Here is a 15,793-nt window from a genome sequence, read left to right on the forward strand (position 1 = left end):
GTTCAGTACCCCTATCCAAAAACAAAAACAAAGACAAACAAACAGGGGCTGGGGTTGTGGCTCAGTGGTAGAGCGCTCCCCTAGTATGCGTGAGACGCTGGGTTCAATCCTCAGCACCACAAAAAAATAAATAAAATAAAGGTATTGGGTCCAACTACAACTAAAAAAATTTAAAAAACAAAAACAAATAAACAAAAACCCAAGCTTGAGTAAATTGAGGAGAGACGGAAGGTAAGGAAGTGGAACAACAAGAACAGCAATCTTCAAGTCTTACTGTGAACATGTGCTGAAAGTTGGGAAGATAACAGGAAAAACTGAGGTCACAGAATTAGAAAAAAAAAACAAGTAACATTAAAGCAAAGTTGGAGTAATTCATAAATGTGTTAAAAGGGGCTGGGGATGTGGCTCAAATGGTAGCGCGCTCGCCTGGCATGCGTGCGGCCCGGGTTCGATCCTCAGCACCACATACAAACAAAGATGTTGTGTCTGCCGAAAACTAAATATTAAAATTCTCTCTCTCTCTCAAGAAAAAAAAAAAAAGAATTCCTGAAGACCAAGATGATGAGATTCATTGCATAAGAGAGTTGGGACCTGCACGTGACATTATTTGTGGAGACCAATGCCATTCCTTTTTTTTTTTTTTTTTTAATTAGAGCATTATGGGACTGGGGTTTGGCTCAGTGGCAAAGCGCTTGCCTTGCACATGTGAGGCACTGGGTTCAATCCTCAGCACCACATAAAAATAAATAAACAAAATAAAGATATTGTGACCCTCTATAACTTAAAAAAATTAAAAAACTTAAATTTTAATTAAAAAATTATTAAGAATTTCAAGGTTGCAATAGAAGAACATTAAACCTTCTAAGTGGGTTGGGGATATAGCGCAGTTGGTGCAGTGCTTGCCTCGCATGCACAAGGCCCTGGGTTCAATCCTCAGCAACACACACACACACACACACACACACAAACCAAAAAAAACAAAACCAAAAACCTTCTAAACCTGGGATCCTGTACAATGCCCATGAAGGGTGATGATGATGATGAAAACAGGTTGTTTCTTACAGAACTGCTTTCTTTCTGGGTCTCAATTGCCTCACGTAGAATTGGAAAACATGACAAAAGACATCTTCAATTCCATTGTTGTACAAGTTCTGGGAGATCACTAGTAAGGCGGAGAAACAAACCTTGTCCCTTTTTAACTTCCATCACCATTCACTACATTTGAGCCCAGGGTTTTCTAGAAGGCTCCAAAGCATCCGGTGACCATAGCAACTCAAACCAAACTCCCGGGCCCTCGGCTCCGCCCACCGCTCCAGGGACGCACTCGTTGATTGGCTCAGCACGTCGACCAATGGTCGGCCAAGCGGGCTGTCTGCCGCGCGGTCAATGGCCGCGGACCGGGAGGAAGGCGGGAAGAGAGGGAGAAGGCGGGCCTGGACGGCGGGACGCGTGCGTGTTTCCGGCTCCTCTGCGGAAGGGGGACTAGTGGAGCCGTTGGGCCCGACGCGACCCGAAGGAGCCGGGAGAGTGCGAGACGCTAGTGCGGAGCTTGGAGTGTGGGTCAGGGCCGGCGCAATGGGCGGGGAGCAGGAGGAGGAGCGGTTCGACGGCATGTTGCTGGCCATGGCGCAGCAGCACGAGGGCGGCGTGCAGGAGGTAACGGCCCGCGCGGCGTGGGCCCGCCTGGCCCAGCGGCCCTAGCCACGCTCCCCCTGCCCTTCTCTGCCTGTGCGAGCCGAGATCGACCCCTGGGTCTCGTGGGCCCTTGGGATCTCCCGCACATTCTCGCCGTGCACCAGCTTCCGGTCCGGCCATCTCGCTGGGGGCTCACCCCTCTGGTATCAATCCTGGCCTCTGGGCCTCTGGCGCTCTTCAATAGTTATATTTTAAAAATTCTGGCGTCCTCGAACTCGCCCCTGGATTTCCTCTAAAGCCGTAGGATCCGTCCCTGGGTACTATTCACACTTCTTGCCCCGTTTCTTCCTTGATGCCTGAAGCCGAACAGCATCCTTTGAACTATCTCAGACGTTGTAATTTTGCATGTACCCGGACTTGGAGCCAGCTTACCGTAGTGGGCGGGAGAACAGAGTGATGTTAGCACGTGGCCTTTATAGGCTTTCGGGGGGGATAGGAAACGTGTATTCGCAGTTGGTTTCCACCACCTGTCAACTGGAGACCTTTGCATTTGCCAGTCCTCAGTTTCCTTATCTGTGGGCTGGAACCGCGAATCCCTGTTTTCTTAAACTGGAAGAAAGTCGTATTTTGAAGTGAAGGATAGAGTTCTCAGTAACAGGGCTTCTTTTCTTAATTCAACAATCGTTTGTCATAAGTGCTTAATGTGTGCTGGACATTTCCGTGACTGGATCCTGGAGATACAGGAGTGGAAACCTTTCCTTGCCATCATAGAACTGGCAAAGAGCATTTTAAACACATAATTCCTATTGAGTGACCAGACCAGTAACACATAGTGTATGAATGATAAGCATCAACTAGCACAGATTCTTTTTTTTTTTTTTTTTTTTAGTGCTGGGGATCAAACATAGGAACTTGTGTATGTTAGGGCAACCACACAACCCCTGGACTACACATTCAATCCTGTACTTGGGAGTTATTTTGAACAGAAATAGGTAGGAAAGCCTGTTGATACCAGGGAAGAACTCTCGGTTCTGAAATGCAGCTGAGGGCCAGAGAGCGACAGGGATTTGTCTTACAATCATCTGCCAGTCTCTTGACTTAGGCAGGACCAGGCTCCTTAGGCCAGTGTACTTTCCACACTCCGTTGCTGTTTTTGTGACTCACTGAAGACAGGTTTTCTCTGAGCTTTCCATTCCCCTTAAGTTCCTGTGGTAACCATGTATTTAAGGAGGAAGGTTTTGTTTTTGTTTTGTGGTGCTAGGGATTTAAACCAGGGCTTCAAATGTACTTGGCACATACATGCTATACCCCTGTGCTGCATTTCCATCCGTTTTTAAAAGTTAAAAAATTTTATTTGGTGCTGGGGATTGAACAACCCAGAGGTGCTTTGTCACTGAACTACATCCCCAGTTAATTTTTTTTTTAAAAATATTTATTTATTTATTTTAGCCCCCCCCCCCCCCCCCCCCCCCCCGCCCCGCAGACACAACATCTTTGTTTGTATGTGGTGCTGAGGATTGAACCTGGGCCGCACGCATGCCAGGCGGGCGTGCTACCGCTTGAGCCACATCCCCAGCCCCCCCAGTTCTTTTTTGTTATTGTTTTTTAATTTTGAAATAGGGTCCCGCTAAATTGCTGAAGGTCTCACCAAAGTTGCTAAAACTGGCCTCGAACTTGAGATCATCCCTTTTTATTTTGGGGATAGGGTCTCACTGAGTTGCTCAGGCCATCCTGGAACTTGGAATCCTCCTGCCTCAACCTCCCGAGCCCCTGGGATTATAGGCATGTGCCACCATTCTCAGGGTGGGGAGGGGAAGGTCTAATTTGCAAGTGTGAAAAGTCTCAGGAGGCTGAAGCAGGATTGGGAGTTCAAAGCCAGCCTCAGCAATTTAGTGAGGCCCTAAGTAACTCAATGAGACTGTTTCTAAATAAAATACAAAAAAGGGTTGGACATGGCTCAGTGGTTAAGTGTCCTTGGGTTCAATTCCCAGTACCAAAAAAAAAAGTCTACTTGTTTCCATTTTCCTAAGTTTTTGACACAAAATTAATTTTTAAAAAATCATTATTTCTTTTCAAAATGGATTTGGGAGTGAATGAAATGAAAAAGTGTTTAAAAGCAGGAATTGGACCTGTTGGATTAGCATCAGATTTAGAGCCACTTGAGAAATAAAAGGAAGTTTTGCTGGATGTGGTGTGGCACACCTGTAATCCTAGTGGCTCTGGAGGTTGAGGCAAAAGGTTCTCAAATTCAAAGTCAGATTCAGCAGTTTAGTGAGGCCTAAGCAATTTAGTAAGATCTAATCTCAAAATAAAAAGGATTTGGGATGTGGCTCAGCAGTTAAGTGCCCGTGGGTTCAATCCCCTGTACCAAAGAAAAAAAGAAGGGGGAGTTTCCTGCATGCTAGGCAAGCACTCTACCTCTGGGCTGCATATCCAGTCATTTTTAAATTTTTACTTGAGACAGGGTCTCCCTACATTGTTGAGACTAATTTGTAATCCTCCTCCTCTCAGCCTCCCTGGAATTACAGTGTGATGCGTAAATCCATCTCTTAATCACTTGGTTATTTGATACTCCAACCAGAGATAGTTTATCTTAACCTTTGAAGTGGCTTCATTTGCTCCCCTCCTTCTGACTCTGTCCTAGTTACTTAGTGGACTCTTGATGGATTTTTTTTTAATACTTTCTGGAGACAAAAGCTGGGCCTAGGCATTTCAGGCCTGGATGTAGAAGAACAGTGTTCCATAGGCTCAGGCTGCTTCTAGCACTACAAGGAAAGTGAGGTGGGCATACAGATATAAATAAATGAGAACTCCGTCTTTCAAGTGATTTATATAAGGTTAGGGTAGGCTTCCTGGTGCAAATGGCTAAGGGGCTTGTTGGGAAGATGTCTCAGTCTGGAGTTTCGGGTGAAATAGTCAACCAAGTTCGCTCCTAGAGTAAGGAAGTGGCTTTGAGTAGTTGAGGGCTCTGATACCCCATAGCTCTAAGTCTTCTTCCTCTGTCTTTCAGCTTGTGAACACCTTCTTCAGCTTCCTTCGACGCAAAACAGATTTTTTCATTGGAGGAGAAGAGGGGATGGCAGAGAAGGTGAGTGCTGGGGACTTCTATCCCTTGGGCAAGTCTTTCTCATCAGAAGAAAAGCTGATCTGATCTCCTTTTGGCACGATAGGAACTTTTAGTAGAACCATGCCAGTGATTGACAGAAGGGAAGAAGGTTGACAGTAAAGCCCCTTACTGGTGCTTTATCCACTTATTTCCCATAATTTTTTTTTTTTTTTTAATTCAGTGGTGGGAATTGAACCCAGGGTCTTGCTCATACTAGGAAGTGCTTTACTATTAAGTTACATTCCTGGGCTGGGGATGTGGCTCAAGTGGTAGCGCGCTCGCCTGGCATGCGTGCGGCCCGGGTTCGATCCTCAGCACCACATACAAACAAAGATGTTGTGTCCACCGAAAACTAAAAATAAATAAATAAATAAATAAAGACAGTCTCATTTAAAAAAAAAAAAGTTACATTCCTGTCCTTCTCTGTGATTTTTTTTTTTTTTTTTTTAACTAGAGATTAAACCCAGAGGAGTTTAATCACTAACCACTGAGTTGCATCCCCAGGGCCGCCCCCCCCCCTTTTTTTTAAAAGCTGTAGATGGACACAATACCTTTATTTTATTTACTTTTATGTGGTGCTGAGGACCGAACCTGGTACCCCACATGGACACGACCCCAACCCCCAGCCCTTTGTTTTTCTATTTTGAGAGATAGGGTCTCCCTACATTGCTGAGGCTGGCTTCTTTTTTTTTTTTTTTTTTGGTACTGGGGATTAACTCAGGGGAACTTGGTCACTGAGTCACCTCCCCAGCCCTGATTTGTATTTTATTTAGAAACAGGGTCTCACTGAATTGCTTAGGGCCTTGCTATTGCTGAGGCTGGCTTTGAACTTGAGATACTCTGGCCTTAGCTTCCTAAGTCACTGGGATTATTGGCTTGTGCCACCGCTGCCTGCTGTTCAATGACTATTTATTGAATTCTTTTTTATTTTTTTTTTTTAAGAGAGAGAGAGAGAGAGAATTTTAATATTTATTTTTTAGTTATCGACGGACACAACATCTTTGTTTGTATGTGGTCCGCACGCATGCCAGGCGAGCGCGCTACCGCTTGAGCCACATCCCCAGCCCTATTGAATTCTTAATACTTTGTTCATGTTCAGTTCTAAGGTAAACCCTTCAGGATTACAATGTGCATATAGTCATGGTCTTGGTTTTTATGGATCTCTTAGGTGTAGCCAAAAAAAAATTGCTGTGAAAAAGTGGTGGGTGGAGAACAGTTGCTCTGGAGACACAAAACAAGGGCTAACCTAGGGACTAACCTCGGTTGGGGCTTGGGAAAGGTTTCCTGAGGAAGTGATATTGGACATGTGAAGGTTGAGTTAGAGGGAGCTGGAAGAAGAGGGGTGAATTTTTTTTTTTCAAGGGGTGAACTCAATAACATTGAGGAATGGTGTTTCAGAACTGCCATGGGATGATGGTAGCTACGGGATAATAAATGTCTTCTAGTCCCTTAGAGGTTTTCACAGCCTTATCTAGGCTGTCTTCCCTTGGGATCACTCTTTCCCAGGAGATTGGTGAGACTCTTAGGTAGAAACCTATCTAGCATTGCCACTTGGTCATCATTTATAGCACAGTAGCTCTTCTGTTGACTACATACTATGCAAAGAGCCACTGGATGCATCATTTCCAAGTGCAGAGGTTAAGAGCATGGGCTCTGGAGTTGGACAGATGTGTCTGTGGATCTTGCTCCCCCAATCCCTTCCACTTTATAACTGTGTGACCTTGTGACCACTAAGTTTCTGAGCCTAATTTTTCCTGCTTATGAGAGAGGCTAATCTTTAAATCAGAGGACTGTTTGAAGGATTAAAAAAAAGGTAATAATAGATGAAGTGACAGGCATATGAGAATACAGCCTATAATTTTTGTGAACTCCTTGGGGCCAGATCTGTTTGGGATTTGGAATTCTTTGGGTTTTAGAAAGGCAAGATTTTTGCATATACTGTGCATATTGCATATAGTGTACCCTGATCCAGGGGTCAGAAATAGCATCCTGTAAGCAAACGCATTAATATTTCTGCAGAGAAATCATATCAATCTTCATACCAAATGTGAGTAATCAATATTATAAATATCTACATATCACAAACAAAAAATATAAAATGCTTTTAGTTTTTAATAACTTTGGGGGCTAGGAATTATGAATAAAGAATTGTAGACTTCAGTAAAGCCACGGTGATCAAATCAGTGTAGTATTGTCTGAAAGGAGAAAGGGACCAGTGAAGCAAAATAGAGAATCCAGAAATGAAGTCTAGTACCAGGGTTTGAACCCAGGGGTGCTTAACCACTAAGCCTCACCCCCACAGGGCCCTGCTTTTTAATATTTTATTTAAAGACAAGGTCTCGCCAAGTTGCTGAGGCTGGTTTTAACCTTGTGATCTTCCTGCCTTAGCCTCTTGAGCCACTGGGATTACTGGCATGTGCCACCATGCCTGGTGTTAGGGGCTTTCATGGAAATTTCATTACATAGGCATGATTGATTAGATCATTGGCCATTAAGCAGTCAGTTCACTCTCCACGTCCCCTCTCTGTGTTGGGAAGTGGATCTGTGAGATCCAATCTTCTGATCTTGGGTGGTCTTACTGGCAACTTGTCTTTATCCTGAAGCTATATGTGTAGAGTCCTAACAAGAATGGCCTCATTAGAACAAAAGAGGCTCCTTAGGAAGTTCAAAGGATTTAGGAGCTCTGTGTCAGAAACCTGGGGTATGGACCAAATACTGCCTGTGCTTCTGATTGTCTCTTGTATCCCTGTGGTGTTTGTTTATGCTTCTTTGTCCTTTGGAGTTCCTGTATGTTGGTAGATGTATTTCAAGGTTTGATTTGCTCAAGGTGAGTGTTTTTGTTTTTATTTTTGTTTTTCCTCTCCTGTGTTTATAGATGGTCATGTGTACTCCATGAGGAGCACACGATGTTTGGTTGTTTCTTTCTCCCTCTCTGTTTCTCTGTGGCACTGGGATTGAACCCAGTGTCTGGCCCTCTTAGGCCAGCACTTACCACTGACCCCAGCCTGATCTCCTTTGGTTGTTTCTTTTTGTGATGTTAACAATCACTAATCATTCCTAAATTTATTTCATTCCTCAAGGTTTGCAAAATGCTGATACTTACATTCTTTCTTTCTTGGTGAAACTTTCCTCACCAACCATTTGGTTACCTGAGACCTGTCTTGAACTCGTAGACAGAGCACACACACGAAAAGCTCTTTCCTCACAGCTTTTGGGATAATTACTTGGTTCCCAATCCAAAAGTGACCAGTGAGGGGGTTCCCCCTCATTTTTGTTATAAATTAATGAACTTGAGTAAACTGTGTTTCGGGCACTTGGAATTGTTTTTACTGAGTTAAGCCAAGAGGGAAATCTATGTCAAAGGACACGGGCTAGTTTGGCTCCTGATAATAATGTTGAGACTCTTGTCAGCTCCAGTGCTAAGCCCTCTCTCCATTGCTTGTGCATGCCCATATAGTAGTCTGTTTCTTTGTTATGCCATACCATACTTCCCAAATCCTTTGTCCTACTTTAATGTGAGTCTCCTTTCTGTCTTTCTGTCCGTCTTTCTGTCCTTGGCTCTCAGTAGAGGATATGTGGGGGTTCTTTGTGTCATTGTTCTTTAAATTTTCTGTGTTTTTACAGGGATAGTTCCCAATGGATTAGCATTTTAGCAAGAACTGTTTCATAAAATTCTTCCCTCAGAAAAGTGTTTGAGGTATTTTGGGTGCTACAAAGCTAAATCAGGCTAGGGTGGTGTTTCTAAGGGCCATATGTCAGAGACCTAGATGGTTAAATTCAAGGAGGAAAAGTGCTGATGGAGGGGTTGAGGTGGAGTTCTGTGGTGCCCTCAGGAAGAGAGAGGGCACTTAGTTGGTGAGAATCAGGAAAGGTTTGGGGGAGGATGCATCACTGGAGTGGCCTGAAAGCTGAAGTGGGATTGGGATGGCTGAGGAGCAGGACAATGTCCCAGGTGCAGGAGGCACCGTGACAAGATGCACAGTAGGAAACTTGTGGTAGGGAAAAAATTCTAGAGGGAAATTCTTAATCCACCAAGAGAGGGCATACCTATGACCCGCACAAACTGGGTCTGATCTGAGGAGGAAGAGGAACTCCCAGGAGGTCAAGGTCAACAAAGAGCAGACCAAAGGACCTGAGCAGAGAGAGGCTGAGGAACTAGGGCTGCACTGTGGGCTGTGGGGGAGCTGGGGTGGTTCTGCACCAGAGCTGTTTCTGCTTTTGCTGGAAGTCCAGACAGGGAGAGTGATAAGGCCCAGCCTGAGGTGGCCAGGATGGCAGAATGTTGAGTCTGGTAAGATTGGTACCAGGTGGATACTCACAGACTGAGACTGTGCCTCAGGCACCTGGATGGGTGGTAATTCTGCTCTTCAAGGTGGGAGCTTTAGGGGAGGAGAAAGTTGCCAAGGACACTGACTTGTGGGTGAAGGTGCAGAGACTCCAGGTTGGCTCTGGGCATCACAGCAGTGGCCCCCAGTGATGTTCTGGTAGTTGCAGTGCTGGGGACCTTTGGATCTGTGCCTTAGGTGAGGATCTGCCTCCTCTCACTGCCTCCCCAGGCATCCCCCAGCTGTCACCTTTTGGTCCTTCTCCAGGAGCCCGTTTTGGGCAATTGAGTGAAAGGCAGAGGTGAGTGTACTGTTCCAGCTCTTTGGCTGTGGTGTAGGGGAAGGGTGGGGTGGGGCAGGGCTAGGGGACAGGAGAATTGCTCAGGTAGGGAGGAATTCAGTAGGGTCGTTGTTGAGATTCCCCACCAGAGTCATGCTATTGTCTGCTCTTTGAATGTGTCCTCTCCCTCAACTGTGTTGGGGCACCCTCTTTCTAGGGTGGTGGAGTACCCTCTTTCTAGGGTGGTGGAGTTCAGGACCTCATGCCTTTGGGTTCAGTTTAAATGACTTTGCAGTCTGCCCTGGCCAGACTGATGAGAACCACTCTACTCCCCATCACTCAGCCCAGCCAGGGAAAGCCTATGCTCACATGTGCCCACCCAGCAGGCCCAGCCCCCTCAGACCCTTCCCCACCCTGCTGGACTGTTTTTTCTAGAGGTATGTCTAGTGCCTGAAGCGTGACTCCATGATAGCCTCTTGGTTGGCACCTCTGTGGAGGCTGCCATACTGCCAAGGATGTCCTTCTGGTAGGAGGAGCTAGGAGGAGGGGTCAGAGGCCACTGTGATTGGCCTTGACTCTTCATCTCTGCCCTCACTTAACCTCCAGGAGCTAGGAAGGTATAAGACAAATGGGATGTGACATGATTCATAGAACTGGGAGAGGGGAGGGTCCTGTTCACGCCTCCCCTTGGCTGCAGGTTGGTGAATGGCTTGAGTTCAAGGTCCCCTGATTAGGGACTTGGGCAAGGCCCTGTGGTTGAACAGTCTGCTGTGTCACTGTCTCATGACCTGTTGTTCCTCTTGACAACAGAATGGCCCTCAGGTGGCTCATTTCTCACCCCTCCCCCATAGTTTTATTAACTCATGTGCTTTGTGGGGGCTTTTGGTGGCCTTCATCATTTCAGAGTATGGCACTCCTATGGTGTGGCATGTGGGCTGCATTTGGGTGTAGCCTGAGGAATGGAAGCAGATGGATCAGAATCCATTGGCATTTGACAGAACCCCAGGTCTGGCAGCCTGTGAGTGACTTCTGTGATCCTGAGCCTTTGCAGATCCTTTTCTCCACCTGCTCGGATTCAGAGGTGTTTAGAAGATGGTTTTTATACCACTGATCACTTGGTGGGTATTCTGTGAGGTCTCCAGGTACAGGTGTTCGCATGTGTGCCATGTATTGGTGGTCACAGGGTTGGGTAATGTTGGGTAATGTGGCACCTGCTGAAGGACTGGAGGTAAAAGTCAAAGAGATATTTGAAGTGGTCTTGGAGAGTGAGTAGGAGCTTGCTGGATAACCTGGGAGTGGGGATGAAGATGTTCTAGGCAAAAAGTAGCACATGCCAAGGCTGCTTTTAGAGAGGCACCGAGAGATAACCTCAGGGTGACACTCCAGAGTTTCTGATTTAGTAGGTCTGGAGTGGGGCCTGAGATTTAGCATTACTAATGGGTTCCAGGTGATCCTGGGACTGTCAGTCAGGCGAGCCCCGCTGGGAGCTGCTGGCCTGCCACTGTTTTTCTATTGTGTCGAAGGTGCTTCTCCCAATTCCCCCTAGTTTATGTACACACAAGCCCAGCTGGTCAAGGTTGTGGGAAGGCAACACATTATGTATGACTTGTTGTACCCAAGCAAGGGACTGATTGTACCCAGCTCTTGATGAGTGCTTTCATATTCAGTCTTTCTGGTAGATAAGGAACCTGAGAGGCTTAGAAAGAGTCAAAGTTATTCACTTGTGAAGCCTCACAGCCAGATAGTGACAGGTGACAAGACGGGTAGCACTTCAGTGTGGCAGGGAGGTCAGCTAGCAGGTTGTGGAATGGAAGCATCCTGGGAACGCTTAATGGGAGAGGAATGGATTAAAATTGATTGCTTGCTGGCTAGGGAGAGGGAGACCAGCCTCTTGCCTAGGAAACTTCTGGCTTCTGCTAATATGGCCATTCTGGTGTGGTGCTGCCTGAGTGGGGCTTTGCTTCTGGGGACAGGACACACACAGGTAAAAGAAGTAGAGGATCAACTTGCCCCTTAAAGGGGCTGGCTGATGCTTGATTCTGCTTGTAACAGCTTTACTTTTTTTTTTTTTTTTTCTTTTCTTTCATGTGGTGCTGGAGATCAAACCCAGGACCTTCAAGCATGCTAGGCAAGTGCTGTACTGCTAAGCTATGCCCCTGGCTCCAGCCTGTTTTTTTTTTTTTTTTTTTTTTTGGTACCAGGGATCTAACCCACGTGCACTTAACCACTGAGTTGCACCCATAGCCCTATTTTATTTTGATACAGGGACTCACAGAATTGCTTAGGGCCATGCTGGGTTGTTGAGGCTGGCCTTGAATTTGTGATTCTGGTCTCAGTCTCCCAAGTTCCTTGGATTATGGGCATACACCACTGTGCCAGGCTGAAGGTATTCTCATTATTACTCTGTGATAAGTGTACTATCTCCGCTTTACAGGCAAGGAAACAAGTTCTGAGTACAGTGCTTTGCCCAGTGCCCAGCAGGTAGAGATAAACTTGGACTTCAGGTCTTGGGACACTGTCCTTACTGTCTTCTCTGCATTTTCCAGCTTATCACACAGACCTTTAACCACCACAACCAGCTGGCACAGAAGGCCCGGCGGGAGAAGCGAGCACGGCAGGAGACTGAGCGGCGGGAGAAGGCAGAAAGAGCGGCCAGGTTGGCCAAGGAAGCCAAAGCAGAGACCCCCGGGCCACAGATCAAGGAGCTGACTGACGAGGAGGCAGAGAGGCTGCAGCTGGAGATTGACCAGGTTAGGGTGGGCTTCCCTTTTTATCCCCCCTAGATTTCCACTGGCACTAGAAAGTGGGGACTGTGTTGCCAACTGCTGTACCCTTTGCCACAGAAAAAGGATGCAGAGAATCATGAGGCCCAGCTCAAGAATGGCAGCCTTGGCTCACCAGGGAAGCAGGTGAGATGGATTGTTGACACTTGGGACTAGTTAGGGACTTGAACTAGCCTTTCTCTAGTCCTCTGGAATGCCCTCCTTTACCATCCTCTGACCCCTAGCTTTAGGGATCCTCCCCATATTTCAAGATCTGATTCACAGACATAGAACACATGGATATGGGTTAAAAAACAAAACAGCTCCCACTAGCCTTAGGCCTTATGTAGAAAGCCTAATACCCTGAGAGGGCAGTGCCTATATAGGGCACCATCCAAAGTAGGCTGGGGGGTCTGTGGGTACAGCCATGTCCTTTGTCACATGGGTATAATAGTTTTGAGTTCCTCTTAGAGATCAGAACTAGTTTTACCTCTGGTTCCTGGTGGATTAGGGTATTGGGTCTATCTACCCCTGCATGAAGTGGACAGGGGCCAGGTCTGTTTTGTGGCTATATGCCCTGGGCCAGCCGTGGGCCTGGCCCAGTGGAGTTTGGTCTTTGTCTGAGCACCTCCGATTGTGAGCAGGAAGCGGAGGAGGAGGAGGAGGAAGAGGACGAGAAGGACAAAGGGAAACTGAAGCCCAACCTGGGCAATGGGGCTGACCTGCCCAACTACCGCTGGACCCAGACCCTGTCGGAGCTGGATGTGAGTGACTGGAGCCAGGGGTGGAGGTCAGGGAACCAACCTGGGGTCTTGGTGGCCCCTAGAGACCTCTCCTGACTGTCTGTGTCCATGCAGTTGGCAGTGCCCTTTCGTGTCAATTTCCGGCTGAAGGGGAAGGACGTGGTGGTGGATATCCAGCGGCGGCACCTCAGGGTGGGACTCAAGGGGCAACCAGCAGTCATTGATGGGGAACTCTACAACGAAGTGAAGGTGGAGGAGAGCTCCTGGCTCATTGAGGATGGCAAGGTGGTGACAGTGCATTTGGAGAAGGTGCGTGAGATCTGGTTTTCTAGCATGGGTGCTGACAAGACGGGTAGGGACCTGTTGATCCACTTGGGCCATACTAGGGGACTTTGGAATCAGGAAAGAGCTGTGATTGAGAGTCCAAGTTGAACCCTGTTTGGTGCCAAGTCTCTCTCTGTCTTTCCATCAAGTTTGCACATGCTTTCAGTTCCACACATACTTGAACCTCTACTCTGTGCATGTGCTTGCTGTTCTAAGGATTGGAGAGAGAAGAGTGAGCAAAATGTAGAAAAGTCTACCCTCAGGAAGCCGACCTTCTCTACTTCACTGCCTTTCCAGAGCTGAGACACAGCAGTAAATAAAAGGGGTCTCTATCAAGGGACATAGTTTTTGCAGTACTGGGGATTGAACCCAGGGCTTTGCACATGCCAGACAATTAAGTATCACTAAGCTATACTTCCAGCCCTTTTTAACTTGAGACAGCATTTCACTGAGTTGCCTAGGCTGGCCTTGAAGTGCCATCCTTCTGCCTCAACCTCCCAGTTAGCTGGGATTAAACCCATGTCACCAAGAAGCCCGGTTTCACTCTTTAGCTTCTTTCCCTCCACCATGCATGACTGTCTCCCTCCATACTTTCTTTTATTTTTTGGTCCAGGGAATGAACCCAGGGGTGCTTAACTACTGAGCTACATCCGCAGCCCTTTTTATTTTTAATTTTGAGACAGGAAGTAACTTGTTAAGTAGCTTAGGGCCTCAGAGGCTGGCTTTAAACTTGTGACCCTCCTGCCTCAGCCTCCTGAGCCAATGGGATTACAGGTATTTGCCATAGCATCCAGCTTTTTCTTTCCTTTATGATGCTGTTTGTCACTGTTGGCCTCTGCGTCTGTCTCCCCCAGCTGCTAGGAGAGCAGAGGTCTGGCTTATCTATATTTCTGGTCCCAGCACAGGCTTGTGGGAGTCTCAGGTACAGGATGTGGATGGGAGGAAATTTGGTTCTGAAATGGTTGAAGGGTGATTGCTGGGGCACAGAGTGAAGGTCCCCAGCTTGCTACCACTGGGTGTCCTTTTCTTTACAGATTAATAAGATGGAATGGTGGAGCCGTTTGGTGTCCAGTGATCCTGAGATCAATACCAAGAAGATTAACCCTGAGAACTCCAAGGTGAGCCCTGGCTGGTTGGAAGAGCTTCGGCAAGGAGGTGAGGGACCTTAGTCTTAGACATTGACCTTCACTGTCCTTGCCTGCCTGCAGCTATCAGACCTGGACAGTGAGACACGCAGCATGGTGGAAAAAATGATGTACGACCAGAGGCAGAAGTCCATGGGGCTGCCCACATCGGATGAGCAAAAGAAACAGGAGATTCTAAAGAAGTGAGCAACTCAGATGGGGACTTGGGTAGGGTGGATACCTGAAGCTCAGACCTGGGTGACAGTAGTGAGTGGGGTCACCCAGCAGGACTTAGGAGTTGCCCTGCCCCCTTCCAGCATGAGCCAGCCAAGTTTATGGTTTTATGACCTTGATTTACCTACCCTAATCAGTTGCTGAGGTCACTCTTAGGACAAGGCTGACTCAGGGTAGGAAGCAAGGGGTTACAGGCAGTCATTGCCACCTACAGGAAAAGTGTGTCCAGTGTTGGCAACTGTTTCCAGCCACAGGGCCTCCAGTGGGCCTCAGACACCTGGGACCCCACCCCTTCCAAGCCTGACTCCAGGTTTCCTAGGGTTCTAAAGAGGTTAGACCTGACATCTAAACTGGGAGACCGAACTGGCTTAGGAGGACTGCCTGTTTGACCTTCTTCTTCCACTTCTCCAGGTTCATGGATCAGCATCCAGAGATGGATTTCTCCAAGGCCAAATTCAACTAGCTCCTGTGTTTGCCTCCCTGAACTCTTGGGGTTGAGCCCCCAGCCATCCAGCTTCTTTCCCATCCTTCCCTGGGACCAGGGAGCCTCAGGGCTGGGGCAGGCATAGGACTGGCCCAGGCACACAGGTCCTGGGGCGTCATGGGAGAAGGTCTGGGGCCTGCCTTGGGGGTCTTGCCCTCCCCAGTTGGCCTACTGTTACACATTAAACGTCTTCACCCAGCTCCACCTGTGTCCTTTCCTCCTTCTGGCCTTTCCCTGGAGCAGGCCTCTTGGCTGCTGCTGGGAGATAGGGTTTTGGCTTTTAGCCCAGATTCTGCCATGTGACCTAGGGCAAGTCCTTGCCCTTCATGGGGCCTCAATTTCTCCTCCTTTCTTGGAGGATTAGGATAAGGTTTTTAGTCTGTATGGCTCCAAGCAAAGGAGAGTTTTTCTGGCTACAGAGCAGGACGTATGTCAGATTCTCAAAGGAGCCCATGAACCAGCAAAGATTAAGGCTAGCTGGACTTAATTGATTTTATTTTCATCTCTGAGAGTCCCTCCACCACCCCCAGCCCTGAATCAAGTATTTTTCCAATTCTGAACTGTTTCCCAGGGCAAAAGAGCAACAAGGCCTTGGTGACACTGCCTAGCTCAGGTGAGGGAGATGGGATCACCCATGCCTTAGATTTGTTCTGTGTAGTACAGGGACCTGCCCTAAAGTACAGGGTAAAGTCTGGTAAGGCCCCACTGTTTTTGTCTCTCATCTGGACATGTGCAATTTTTAAGGCCTCAGAGCCAGCCCCCAGGCAGTAACAGAG

The 15,793-nt window shown here is 47.4% G+C and overlaps 1 protein-coding gene across 2 annotated transcripts; it reads left to right on the forward strand.

The window, feature by feature from the left end:
* The first annotated feature begins 1,452 nt into the window (after positions 1–1,452).
* On the forward strand, positions 1,453–15,219 carry Nudc (nuclear distribution C, dynein complex regulator). Of its 2 annotated transcripts, XM_027937384.2 has the most exons (9): positions 1,453–1,656; positions 4,646–4,723; positions 11,893–12,096; positions 12,190–12,255; positions 12,753–12,872; positions 12,966–13,160; positions 14,210–14,293; positions 14,384–14,502; positions 14,945–15,219. In XM_027937384.2, exons 1-9 carry the CDS (start codon positions 1,576–1,578, stop codon positions 14,994–14,996), a joined length of 999 nt encoding a protein of 332 aa, XP_027793185.1. In that variant the 5' UTR covers positions 1,453–1,575; the 3' UTR covers positions 14,997–15,219. The 2 variants fall into 2 exon arrangements, with proteins under 2 accessions (XP_027793185.1, XP_027793187.1); XM_027937386.2 differs by lacking the exons at positions 1,453–1,656; positions 4,646–4,723 and adding an exon at positions 8,935–9,032.
* Positions 15,220–15,793: the final 574 nt, after the last annotated feature.

The sequence above is a fragment of the Marmota flaviventris genome, chromosome 10, assembly GCF_047511675.1.
Source record: "Marmota flaviventris isolate mMarFla1 chromosome 10, mMarFla1.hap1, whole genome shotgun sequence".
NCBI classification, from domain to species: Eukaryota; Metazoa; Chordata; class Mammalia; order Rodentia; family Sciuridae; genus Marmota; species Marmota flaviventris.

What these genes read in the sequence shown, in the direction of transcription:
- Nudc (XM_027937384.2), top strand. Translation starts at nt 1,576, where the DNA reads ATGGGCGGGGAGCAGGAGGAGGAGCGGTTCGACGGCATGTTGCTGGCC. An exon ending in ACGAGGGCGGCGTGCAGGAG is followed by an intron (nt 1,657 to 4,645) that starts GTAACGGCCCGC and finishes TCTGTCTTTCAG; the next exon opens with CTTGTGAACACCTTCTTCAG. An exon ending in TTAACCCTGAGAACTCCAAG is followed by an intron (nt 14,294 to 14,383) that starts GTGAGCCCTGGC and finishes GCCTGCCTGCAG; the next exon opens with CTATCAGACCTGGACAGTGA.